Source organism: Centroberyx affinis, unplaced genomic scaffold (genome assembly GCF_046629955.1).
Source record: "Centroberyx affinis isolate AG114_WGS23_722 - 3 ecotype Tasmania unplaced genomic scaffold, CSIRO-AGI_Caff_v1 ptg003416l_1, whole genome shotgun sequence".
Classification (NCBI taxonomy): Eukaryota; Metazoa; Chordata; class Actinopteri; order Beryciformes; family Berycidae; genus Centroberyx; species Centroberyx affinis.
The window spans coordinates 28,497-42,003 of record NW_027281394.1 but is presented as its reverse complement, the minus strand read 5'-3'; the positions used below and the strand labels follow the sequence as shown (position 1 = coordinate 42,003).

Sequence of the window (13,507 nt, the reverse complement as noted above, 5' to 3'; positions counted from 1 at the left end):
CAAATCTCTTTATGTGGATGACTGGATATGCAGAGAGAATAAGATGGAAGCTGCTTATCACTTGTCAAAGGCATTGAAAGAAATCATGACGACAGCAGGAATGTCAATGTGTAAATGGAAAACATATTCCAAGGAACTTCAAACCAAATGGAAAGAGGAGGAACAAGTAGTGTGAAAATTAAAAACTGAGAACCAAGCAACTCTTCTTAAAGTACTTGGACTTTCATGGAAAACATATGCAGATGACTTTACCTTTGAACTGAGTAGTCTAATGGTCAGGATGAACAAAATACAAAAAGAGGTGTACTAAAAACGGCGTCAAGACTGTTTGATCCCATTGGATTTCTCACCGTTCATAATCAGAGCCAAGTTACTTTTCCAAGAGACCTGGGAGCGCGGTCCGGAGTGGGATGAGGAATTGCCGACCCACTTGTTCAACAGATGGTGTTTATGGTGCAGCGAACTGGGTGAGTTAAAGAACATAACCCTCCCAAGACTTTACGACATGGGAAGTCAGACTGCTGCTGAATTTCACAAAGAAATTAATGTAGACATGTCTTGTCATGTTGCGAGTGAAGAAGGTCACTCTTCCCAGGCTTGAATTATTAGGAGCGTTGATAGGACCCAGGCTGAGCAAAAGGCTAATCAACTGTTTGAAAATGTTGATCCATCAGCTTTTTCTATGGACAGATTCAGTCTTCACCTTGCACTGGAAAGTCTCGCCAAAACAATGGAAACCTTTTGTCGCCAACAGACTTACAGAAATACAAACCCTCTCAGAGCCAAGGAATTGGAACCATTGACAAAGAGAATCCAGCTGATATGGGCAAGAGGGGCTAGGATAGAAACACTGATTGACAATGAGCTGTGGTGGAAAGGGCCGTAGTGGTTCAGAGTGGGCCTGCTCACATGCGCAATGGAGAGCGACATTGAAAATTTCTGTGGAGACTGATCTGCAATCTGAGAATTCAAACGAAAATGTCATTCCAATTGGCAAACTGATGAAACTGTTGAGAATAACTTGGATACACAGATTCATAGATAATGTGCATAATAAAGGCAAGACGATGTGACGCACAGGCAAGCCATCTGCAGTATAGTATTGTAAGTATTGGATCAAGTTAACACAAGGCAAATGTTTTCATAGAGAAATCAACCGTTTGAAAATTGAACAACAAGTTGACCAGTCTGAACCCAATTCTTGATGAAAATGGTTTAATGTGCGTTGGGGGAAGGTTGCAGAGGGAACCATGGGAGTTAAATCTAAAACATCCCTGAATACTGCCAACCACAAAAAGAACAGTGAACCAATGTCTTGTGTGCAGAAGGTTCAAAGTAAAACCTGGACAGCAGTTAACCGCTCCATTGCCCAGGGACAAAGTCATGGAAGCACCCCCTTTCAAAATAACAGGCGTTGATTTTGCTGGGCCAATCTTTGTAAAACCAGATCATCATAAGTCATACATCGCACTATTCACTTGTATAGTTACAAGGGCTGTACATTTGGAGCTGGTTTCAGATTTAACTGCTCAAAGCTTTTTATTAGCCTTTAGAAGGTTTATTGCTAGAAGAGGAATGTGTCAAGTCATTTATTCGGACAATGCTAAAACTTTCAAAAAGGCAGCACATGAGCTAAAAACTTTATGGAGGTCATTGAACACAAGTCAACTCCAAGAGTTTTTCAAGGAAAGGAGGATTCAGTGGAAATTTACAATTTCCCATTTGGCTTTTATCCAAAGCGATGTACACATGAGATTTTCATACAACACAAGCAAGGTTCTAGTCAGGAGAGCAAGGTTCTAGTCAGGTTCTAGTCAGGCTGTAAGAATTTATAGTAGAAGAACATGCTGCCTGGTGTGGAGGAATATGGGAACGTATGGTGAGGTCTGTAAAGTTATGTCTGAAGAAAATCTTGGGAGGAGCTTTTCTCAGATTTGAAGAACTGCAAACCCTTCTTACTGAAGTGGAAGCAGTAATCAATTCCAGACTCCTCACTTACCTGAAATCTGATGGAGATCCATTACCTCTTACCCCAGGGTTAGGCTTACAGGGGAAAGAGTAACTGCGCTACCTCCACAGGCTGCAAGAAACACGGATCTCTTCCATGGGAGCAGAAAGCAAATGAACAGACAGAGAGAGACTCATCAATCAATTCTCGATTCGATGGAGACAGGAGAATTTGATGCAATTAAGATCAGCTCATTCTTCAACTTCCACAATTTCCACAACTCCATTAAAGGTTTTTGACTTAGTCCTGGTACATGACCATGTGTTGCCAAGACAGTCCTGGAAAATGGGCCAAATAGAAGAAATCTTCATCGGGCGTGATGGGAAGGTTCATTCTTGCTCTTGTTGTGTTCAGTTGCCACTCAGTACCGTGGTAAGAAGACCAATACAAATATTGTATTGTTTTGTAACCTTGAATTTGATTTGGTTTGATGAACATGATAAACAAGTTCATCGGGCCGGACTTTGTTACTCGTCATTGTTGAGTTGAGCCACGGACAGCGCCCGCTGTGTTGCAGGTGTACTCCTACCTGAACTTACCTGAAGGAGGGGCGGGGCTTGGCGAGGTTACTTGAGGAAGGGGGGAGGAATCACCTGAGAATAATTAGACGTGGTTGGACTCGCATCCACCATGCAAATGTCTTTGTCCCCGTTTCTTATGAAAAAATGTAAATTAATATAAATTAAATTAAATTAACTGCAAGAAGACGACCGCCTTGTTTTGCTTAAAATAATTCAGCATTGGCAGCATTGATATGATGGCTGCTATAGATATTGTCACGATTACTACAAGGAAAGATCAATTGTTCAATGATCAATGTTCCATGTTGTGTGCAGTGTGAAGAACAGTCTTCAGTGTGCAGCACAGTGGAGAAACCTCCTGAGGCTGAGGAGGAGGAGGAGGAAGATCATGATGGTTCCAGCCCCGAAGACTGCTGTACTGCCGGTGAGACACACAGTATGATGTATGATTGTGTTCTAATAATTTATGTGAAATATCTGGTGTAAATAATTTGTCGTTACCCTTTCACAGTTGTCAAACAACAGCAGGATCATTAAAATGTTTTTTTCTTTAAGTGTCAAAATGCAACACAACTCCTCTCTTGAACAGAAGTTTGCACGGAAGTTTGCTAGCTTGTTAGCATTTTGTGACTTCCAGAAAATGAACATTTTACTGATGATGCAGTTCTTAATTATTTACACCATATACATTTAACCTAAATTATTAGTTATTATTATTATTAGAACACAGAAAAAGCAGCCACAGAAAATGTTGATTTTTGCTTTGCACATAGAGATAGAGCGGGGCAGATCACTTGTACCACATGTTGTGGGCGTGGTCTTCTTATCTATGGTGATTATGGCGGAACATAAGGCTTTAAGATGTATTAACCCTATCTGTGTGTCAGACTGTTACAGGCGGTGGCCCCTCCTGGATATAGACACTTCCCAGGGCCGGGGAAAAACCTGGTCCCACCTGCGGAGAACCTGCTTCTCCATCGTAGAACACAACTACTTTGAGACGTTCATCATCTTCATGATTCTGCTCAGCAGTGGAGCTCTGGTAAACAGTGATACTACCTACACAGTAACCTACACCTTAATATAGTCCAGTTGGATGCTGGTTGGTGTATTTGATCTGATCATGTGACTGAACAGATTAGATCTGATTGGTACTTTTCTAAATCCAGCTAGTAGGAATGTGTGTAGTGTGACTACTAACCCTGGAAGCTCTCTACAGACAACATGGCCGACACATGGCACTGACAGACTAGTAGCCAGAGGACTAGTAACATGTCTTTCATGACTAGCATTGGGCTACAAGCATGGCTGCTAGCGGACTACTAACATGCCCTCTACAGTTCACAGAGGTAAGTTCATCTTATCACTAACCGGTTAACCAGCTAACTTAGCTAACTTACAAGCACTACAGTCAACTAGCTAATCAGCTGCACAATGTAGGCTGACTGAGTGTAATGCTGTTTGAACTAAGTATTTGTATAATATTACCTTGGTAGCAAATTAAACAGCGCAATCTAGATTTTCAATTATTTTCCAAATTAGTTACCTTCATATTTGTCCTGTAGAAGGAGGAAAGGACAGTGATATGAGCTGGGGCGTGGTCAGGTGGTGATGGAGATATCTGGACCTTTATACATACATCACATATAGTATGATAGATATGAACTGTTATACTGTATGACTGCAACTGTGTGGTCTGTTTCACCCCCAGTGGCTCATTCTGTCATTACAGATAGCAACTGCAGAGTAACTGAGCCATAATCATAGTTATAGGAAGTATTGCAAATAATAATACTGTGGCTTCTAAGATCAGATCAGATCAGATCAGATCAGATCAGATAGCATTTTATTGATCCCCTTGGGGAAATTCAGGTGCCACAGCAGCAACTGGCGGACAATGCCAAGGAAATGTCAAGTATGATTCAAGTACAGCAAGGTAATAGATGAAATTGGTACTAAAATAAGATAAAGGTAATGTACAAGATATACAAAAAGTCTCTAATAATAAACAATAATAAATAATGATAGAAGTGATTTTAATGTGAATGTGTTTTAACCAGGCCTTTGAAGACATCCACCTGGAACAGCGTCGCGTGATAAAGACCGTTCTGGAGTACGCGGACCAGGTGTTTACCTACGTCTTCATCGTGGAGATGGTGCTGAAGTGGGTGGCCTACGGCTTCAAGACCTACTTCACCAACGCCTGGTGCTGGCTCGACTTCCTCATCGTGGATGTCAGTACTGAGAGAGTCCCGCTGAATACAACTATTGATAGTACTTATACTGTTGCTGTTAATATTAGTACTACAACTACTACAGTATTATACAGTAGTACTAGGGAATAATATATCTTTACAATGGCACGATATTCTAGGTGTCTGTGGTGTCTCTGACTGCCAACATCCTGGGATACTCGGACCTTGGAGCCATCAAGTCTCTGCGGACCCTGAGAGCTCTGAGACCCCTGAGGGCTCTGTCTCGCTTCGAAGGCATGAGGGTAAGACAGGCAAATGAAAGACAGACAGGCGGACGTACCGAAAGACACATAGGTATACAGACAGACTGGTAGGTTGACAGTTTTCTACTACAAAGTTGAGAAGAAAGTCCTTGGCTGGGTGCTGAAACATGCTAGCATGTTGTGGCCAGATTCTTTGTTACACAAGCAAAGAGGAGGATCACAACAAAAACAAAGAAAAGTAGAAAGAGAAATATCATAAAAGCACATCTGTTGGAATGACTTAACATTGCAAAGACTCAGAGCGTTGTCTTCTTTAATCTAAAGGAATAGTTCACCCAAAAATATAGAATGTTGTTATCTACTCACTCTCATGTCAAAACAGCTGGAGGGAATGGATTCCAAAAAGAAGTTCAAGTTAATTTATTTCTGTTGCCCTTCATCAGTCTGTCCCAAAGGACTTCACAGAGAAACAGCCTGACAGATCTAACTGATCATCAGTCAACCATAGAACCTGGGATCAATACTGACAACCGTCTGTCTGTCTGTCTACCTGTCTGTCTGCCTGTCTGTCTGTCTGTCTACCTGTCTGTCTGTCTGCCTGTCTGTCTGTCTACCTGTCTGTCTGTCTGTCTGTCTGTCTGTCTGTCTACCTGTCTGTCTGTCTGCCTGTCTGTCTGTCTGTCTGTCTGCCTGTCTGTCTGTCTGTCTGTCTGTCTGTCTGTCTGTCTACCTGTCTGTCTGTCTGTCTGTCTGTCTACCTGTCTGTCTGTCTGTCTGCCTGTCTGTCTGTCTGTCTGTCTACCTGTCTGTCTGTCTGTCTGCCTGTCTGTCTGTCTGTCTGTCTGTCTGTCTGTCTGTCTACCTGTCTGTCTGTCTGTCTGTCTGTCTACCTGTCTGTCTGTCTGTCTGCCTGTCTGTCTGTCTGTCTGTCTACCTGTCTGTCTGTCTGTCTGCCTGTCTGTCTGTCTGTCTGTCTGTCTGTCTGTCTGTCTGTCTACCTGTCTGTCTGTCTGTCTGTCTGTCTACCTGTCTGTCTGTCTGTCTGTCTGTCTACCTGTCTGTCTGTCTACCTGTCTGTCTGTCTGTCTACCTGTCTGTCTGTCTGTCTGCCTGTCTGTCTGTCTACCTGTCTGTCTGTCTGTCTACCTGTCTGTCTGTCTGTCTGTCTGTCTGTCTGTCTGCCTGTCTGTCTACCTGTCTGTCTGTCTGTCTGTCTACCTGTCTGTCTGTCTGTCTGTCTGTCTGTCTACCTGTCTGTCTGTCTGTCTACCTGCCTGTCTGTCTGTCTGTCTGTCTGTCTGTCTGTCTGTCTACCTGTCTGTCTGTCTACCTGTCTGTCTGTCTGTCTACCTGCCTGTCTGTCTGTCTGTCTGTCTGTCTGTCTGTCTGTCTACCTGTCTGTCTGTCTGTCTGTCTGTCTGTCTGTCTGCCTGTCTGTCTACCTGTCTGTCTGTCTGTCTGTCTACCTGTCTGTCTGTCTGTCTGTCTGTCTGTCTACCTGTCTGTCTGTCTGTCTACCTGCCTGTCTGTCTGTCTGTCTGTCTGTCTGTCTGTCTGTCTACCTGTCTGTCTGTCTGTCTACCTGTCTGTCTGTCTGCCTGTCTGTCTACCTGTCTGTCTGTCTGTCTGTCTGCCTGTCTGTCTGTCTGTCTGTCTGTCTGTCTGTCTGTCTACCTGTCTGTCTGTCTGTCTGCCTGTCTGTCTGTCTGTCTGTCTACCTGTCTGTCTGTCTGTCTGCCTGTCTGTCTGTCTGTCTGTCTGTCTGTCTGTCTGTCTACCTGTCTGTCTGTCTGTCTGTCTGCCTGCCTGTCTACCTGCCTGTCTGTCTGTCTGTCTGTCTACCTGTCTGTCTGTCTGTCTACCTGCCTGTCTACCTGTCTGTCTGTCTGTCTACCTGTCTGTCTGTCTGTCTGTCTGTCTGTCTGCCTGTCTGTCTACCTGTCTGTCTACCTGTCTGTCTGTCTGTCTGTCTGTCTACCTGTCTGCCTGTCTGTCTGTCTACCTGCCTGTCTACCTGCCTGTCTACCTGCCTGTCTACCTGCCTGTCTACCTGTCTGTCTGTCTGTCTGTCTGTCTACCTGTCTGTCTGTCTGTCTGTCTGTCTACCTGTCTGTCTGTCTGTCTACCTGCCTGTCTACCTGTCTGTCTGTCTGTCTACCTGTCTGTCTGTCTGTCTGTCTGTCTGTCTACCTGTCTGTCTGTCTGTCTGTCTGTCTGTCTGTCTGTCTACCTGCCTGTCTACCTGCCTGTCTACCTGTCTGTGTTCCAGGTGGTAGTCAACGCCCTGGTGGGAGCCATCCCGTCTATCTTCAACGTTCTGCTGGTGTGTCTGATCTTCTGGCTGATCTTCAGCATCATGGGAGTGAACCTGTTTGCTGGGAAGTTCTTCTACTGTTTCAACGAGACGTCGCAGGAGTACTTCCTGTCTGAAGCAGTCAACAACAAGACGGAGTGTCTGCAGCTCATAGACAACAACCACACCGAGGTCCGCTGGAAGAACATCAAGGTCAACTTCGACAACGTGGGGTTGGGATACCTGTCCCTGCTGCAAGTGGTCAGTCTGCACACACACACACACACACACACACACACACACACACACACACACACACACATAAACCACTGTACAGGAAACAGATCTCATCTGAGCTGGTTTATTAGAGTTTTTCTCAGTCGCTTTTGTACATTTCTCAGATCAGAATTGAAATTCTCAAAACTACTTGTTCAATCTTCACATCATTGTGTCACTTGTGCATCAAAAAAGCAGTTTCTCATTTCTTTGAACAAGTTGCAAATGCTTTGGTACATCCATGCAAATGATTATGTACAATTCTCTGCTGTTTCCTACATTATCAATTACTTGTCATGTTGATCAAAATGTATTATAATGGGTCTCTGTTGAATAGTCTCACCCCACAAAACATCTAGGCATTAGTTCATCGCATAAGTCTTTACATGCAAAATGGTTGAACAAGTTGTCATAATATGTCAAGCATATTTTCTATACATTTCCATTAGACTTTTTTTCTAAATCTGTCCTGAATTGGTAAATTTCTCCCAGGTGAATCTTGACTTTCTCAAACGAAGGGAAATGTGTGAAGCGTTAGATCAACCAATGATCAACCAGTTTTCTGAAATAGCAAGAGAAGATATTCGTTGTGATGTGGATGAGAATTTGTGGCCCAACAGACAGGAACGTCAGGAGGTGTAGGAAGACTGCACTGTAATTCCTACAGCACTGCTGTACAGTTTTCCCTAAGGAGATTGTCCTATGTTCACATTTCTACTTTTGTTTTTTTTCTTTGTGCTATGCAGTGCTGTCTTTTCCTTTCTGTATCTCAGTGACATGGTCTGTCAACAAATTACAGTACAAACAGTAGAAGCGTAAATGTGAATCTTGTCCAGTCTGTTGCAATCAATCTCCCACATACACTAAGGTGTAACTTACAATTTACAATAATTGTCTTCAAAACTTTAGCCATAGTTTACATCAGAAATCCCTCCAGAGTACACTGTTATATTGACAACATGACTCAGCAGTTTGTCTTATCCGTACACAATGACACAAGGACTTGTCATTCTGATGCACTGACATGTTCATTGACACAGATATTTACTTCTGAGAGATGAACTAAGGATTTTGAGCAAGAGACTGGCTTTAGCAGGTAATCCATGGTGTTTTGCTATTTGTACGAATTGTTTTGAGAAATGCACTTACTGTTTTGCAAATGTCGAGGATGATTGGAGAAATGTACCAAAGCGACTGAGAAAAACTGTAAACATAATAAAACATAAAGCCTCCGTGCCGACGGCCGTCTCATTCTCATGAACTCGATATCTCAGGATCGGCTTGAGGGAATTTCTTCAAATTTGGCACAAATGTCCACTTGGACTCAAGGATGAACTGATTAGAATTTGGTGGTCAAAGGTCAAAAGTCAAGGTCACTGTGACCTCACAAAAGATGTTTTTGGCCATAACTCAAGAATTCATACGCTAATTATGACAAAATTTCACACAAATGTCTAATAGGATAAAATGATGAAGTGATGACATTTTATATCCAAAAGTTCAAAGGTCAACTTCACTGTGACATCATAATGTTTTGCTTACCACTGTAGCTGAGAAAACGATCTTGGGTCATTCTACAAAAACGGTGGAAGTGCTGTCACTTACTTTTGCAGACACCAGAATCCTTTAAGTTGACCTAATAATCACATTAATTATATATGTTCAATAAATAAAGACAAATAAAACAAAGTATATTGGTGGAGGCATACAACCATGAGGCGGTTATTTCTAGTTTATAATGTTCTCATATATTACCTATGTAATGTTGTATTTATATTAAAGTGGATACAGACAACTTTTCATCTTTCCCCCCGTTGTCCCCCTCTAGTGTTTCCAAGTGGTTTTGTTGTTGTTTGCTCCGCTGTCTCAAAGACAACCGGATCTCTTTCTGTTAGAGTCTAGCTCTGTGCAACAGAACAAACCATCTGTCTGCTTATCAACTTAACAATATAGTAACTTTCACCACTGCTCACTTTAGAAAGGCCACTGCAAGAAAACCTGTTCTTTGTTTAGATTATCAAACGGACAATGGATCATTTGTTTGTTTCTGGCTGCTAGCGTTAGCGTTAGCTAGCGTTAGCAACATGGCTAACGCTACCGCTAGCAGCCAGAAACGTTAGCAACATGGCTAACGCTACCACCAGCAGCCTGCTACTGTCCAAACTACTACTGTCCTAAGCAAGAAACAATCCCAATTTGATCTATAAACCCCGATCTCAGTGCTATGATAGAGGGAAGTGTCATTATTCTATAGACATTACACTGTGCAATCAACATTTACTTCATAATGATATGTTAAAGCAAAAAAGTTGTCTATAGAGTCTTTAATAATAATGATAATGATAATAATAATGAGAATAATAACGATAATAATGATAAACTATTTACAAAACGGTAAATAATGGTTCTCCAAACAACCGTCACAAAGTGCTGTATAATGCAAATATAACTAAATAAACAAATACAATGAAAGAGATAAACAACGATAGAACTGGACATAAAAACATCACAAAGTGCTTTGAGAAGAGATTTAAAGAACGATCCTGATGCAGCAGAACAGAGAGATCCAAGGCCAAAGGCTCGCTGATCGCGGACCAATCGGCAGGCTGCGCTCTGCTGAGGGGTCAAAGGTCAGATCCGTAGCTGCTGCCTTCCAAGTTATCAGTGAAATCTTAAGATCAATTCTAAAATGAACTTGCTGTTGAAATGGAGGTTGTAGTGGTGATAGGTATTAATGGTGTCTGATATCAATATAATTTAGAGTTAGCTCCAGATAACAGACAGCATCCACAGTCTCATCTGAAGGAGCATGTTTGAATTTAAACACAATGAACACAGGAGGTGACTTTATGCAGAATAATATATTTATTACTAAACTAAAGCACACTCAATAATCAGGTAAATACAAGTGAATATAGTACAGTATGTGAATATGCAACACTGATAATTAAACCAACATTTCAGCAGACACAATCATGGAAGATGAGCAGTGGAAGACAAGAGTCAGCAAGAGGAGTAAAGGAGCGACAGTATAACTATCTGGAAAACTGACTCAAATTAATCTTTGAATAACTGAATGGTTACTATGACAACAGGGAGCCGTCATAAAGTGTGATATGTGTGAGATGTGTGAATGTAATGGAATAGCTATGTGTGATGTATGATGTGATGCCCAGTGGACAATGATCAGTACAGACGACACCAGGAGGTCCAGAGGGAGGTGAAGCACGCTGAGGCCGGGAGGCTGTGAGGAGTCTGTGAGGAGTCTGTGAGAAGTCTGAGGAGTCTGTGAGGAGTCTGTGAGGAGTCTGTGAGGAGTCTGAGAGGAGTCTGTGAGGAGTCTGAGGAGTCTGTGAGGAGGCTGTGAGGAGTCTGAGGAGTCTGTGAGGAGTCTGAGGAGTCTGTGAGGAGTCTGAGGAGTCTGTGAGGAGGCTGTGAGGAGTCTGAGGAGTCTGTGAGGAGTCTGAGGAGTCTGTGAGGAGTCTGAGGAGGCTGTGAGGAGTCTGTGAGGAGTCTGAGGAGGCTGTGAGGAGTCTGTGAGGAGTCTGAGGAGGCTGTGAGGAGGCTGTGAGGAGTCTGAGGAGTCTGAGGAGTCTGTGAGGAGTCTGTGAGGAGTCTGAGGAGTCTGAGGAGTCTGTGAGGAGTCTGTGAGGAGTCTGAGGAGGCTGTGAGGAGGCTGTGAGGAGTCTGAGGAGTCTGAGGAGGCTGTGAGGAGGCTGTGAGGAGTCTGAGGAGTCTGAGGAGTCTGTGAGGAGTCTGTGAGGAGTCTTAGGAGTCTGTGAGGAGTCTGAGGAGTCTGTGAGGAGTCTGAGGAGGCTGTGAGGAGTCTGTGAGGAGTCTGAGGAGGCTGTGAGGAGTCTGTGAGGAGTCTGAGGAGGCTGTGAGGAGGCTGTGAGGAGTCTGAGGAGGCTGTGAGGAGGCTGTGAGGAGTCTGAGGAGGCTGTGAGGAGTCTGTGAGGAGTCTGAGGAGTCTGTGAGGAGTCTGAGGAGTCTGTGAGGAGTCTGAGGAGTCTGTGAGGAGTCTGTGAGGAGTCTGAGGAGGCTGTGAGGAGTCTGTGAGGAGTCTGAGGAGGCTGTGAGGAGTCTGTGAGGAGTCTGAGGAGGCTGTGAGGAGGCTGTGAGGAGTCTGAGGAGGCTGTGAGGAGTCTGTGAGGAGGCTGAGGAGTCTGTGAGGAGTCTGTGAGGAGTCTGAGGAGGCTGTGAGGAGTCTGTGAGGAGTCTGAGGAGGCTGTGAGGAGTCTGTGAGGAGTCTGAGGAGGCTGTGAGGAGTCTGTGAGGAGTCTGAGGAGTCTGAGGAGGCTGTGAGGAGTCTGTGAGGAGTCTGAGGAGGCTGTGAGGAGTCTGTGAGGAGGCTGAGGAGGCTGTGAGGAGTCTGTGAGGAGGCTGAGGAGGCTGTGAGGAGTCTGTGAGGAGTCTGAGGAGGCTGTGAGGAGTCTGTGAGGAGTTTGAGGAGGCTGTGACGAGTCTGTGAGGAGTCTGAGGAGTCTGTGAGGAGTCTGAGGAGTCTGTGAGGAGTCTGAGGAGTCTGTGAGGAGTCTGTGAGGAGTCTGTGAGGAGTCTGTGAGGAGGCTGAGGAGTCTGTGAAGCGGCAGAGTGAGGCGGCAGAGTGAGGCGGCAGAGTGAAGCTGCAGAGTGAGGCGGCAGAGTGAGGCGGCAGAGTGAAGCTGCAGAGTGAGGCTGCAGAGTGAGGCGGCAGAGTGAGGCGGCAGAGTGAAGCTGCTGGACTGGTTTTGGGTCTCCAGGCTAACCCGACCCACTCTGGAGGTTCAGATGATTCTTCAGAGTTAAACTCAGCAGGAGAGCTGATAGAGAGGTTGTAGCAGGCAGGGGACACAGACACACTGTGCTGGTGTGTGTGTGTGTGTGTGTGTGTGTGTGTGTGTGTGTGTGTGTGTGTGTGTGTATTTGTCAGGCAGACAGGCAGCAAGGCTCTCTTCACTGTTTCAGATGAAACAGGCTTTCCACTTGGCTTGTGATGATGATGCAGTTGAGTCTTTGGAGACAAACTTTGGAACAAAGTTGTTGTCAGACTCCTCAGCACTTAAAGTCATGAAATCCACCTTGGAAATGTGTGTGTTTGGTTTTGTTGTGATCAGTTGTGTGTGTGTGTGGACTGGCATGTCTAGTGTTACGGCTCATTACATATGCATGAAACCCTACTTTTGGTTCCCAGATCTATCCGATATAATTGACGGTTGTAACATTAACATTATTAAACTCAGCACAGATTCCTGAACACTTTAATATCAAACATGGCTATCGAAGCCCCATGTAAAGGTAAAGAAATTGAATAATGTAAATAACTCTTATATAAAACATCACAGTTACACATAAAATTAGTCATATACATTAGAGTCCACCACCATGTGATACCCAAGGTCTCATGAGTCTGTATCAAAGATTTCTCCTGATTTTGGCAACATTTCAATGGGTGTCATCTCAGACTCTCTGTCTCTTTGGGGATTACCAAAGACAGGCTGAGTGTTTTATGGTTATTTAGCAGGTCTGGTCCTTGGTACCAGCTCTTAGGGTGAGAATGGAGTGATTTACCAAGAGGTCAGTGGCCTCCTTTACGATCCAAACACTTTCCTGATCCGTTATCAGGGCAGAGGCCCTTCCAGATGTGTGATGACAGTGTGGGTGCAGTTACTACAAGGTGAAGAGTTCCAGTCTCGATCTGGTGAAGATAAAAATGATTCAATAAAAGCAGGGTTTGGTTCTGAAACACAGAGATCATCACCTGCCGTTAGAACGCTTTATTGTGATTTATATGAAAGATAATCTGAGCTTTGTTCAGCGGTACAGCTTCACCCTCACTCAGCCATGATGCAGTCGCCATGGAAACATCGAAGTCGCCATGGAAACATCGAATTCACTGGACAGATAAAAGGCGGAACATTTAACAAACCAAATGTAACTGTTGTTTTATTGGCAGGGTTAGAATAATGATT

At 44.0% G+C, this 13,507-nt stretch overlaps 1 protein-coding gene across 1 annotated transcript in view; it reads left to right on the top strand.

The window, feature by feature from the left end:
- Positions 1 to 13,507, top strand: part of scn4ab (sodium channel, voltage-gated, type IV, alpha, b) — a 75,667-nt gene that overhangs the window by 48,005 nt on the left and 14,155 nt on the right. Inside the window, exons 19-23 of the mRNA XM_071539161.1 lie at positions 2,857 to 2,953; positions 3,417 to 3,571; positions 4,590 to 4,763; positions 4,904 to 5,026; positions 7,257 to 7,541. Coding sequence (XP_071395262.1) covers positions 2,857 to 2,953; positions 3,417 to 3,571; positions 4,590 to 4,763; positions 4,904 to 5,026; positions 7,257 to 7,541 — 834 coding nt within the window. The remainder of the gene's footprint in view (positions 1 to 2,856; positions 2,954 to 3,416; positions 3,572 to 4,589; positions 4,764 to 4,903; positions 5,027 to 7,256; positions 7,542 to 13,507) is intronic.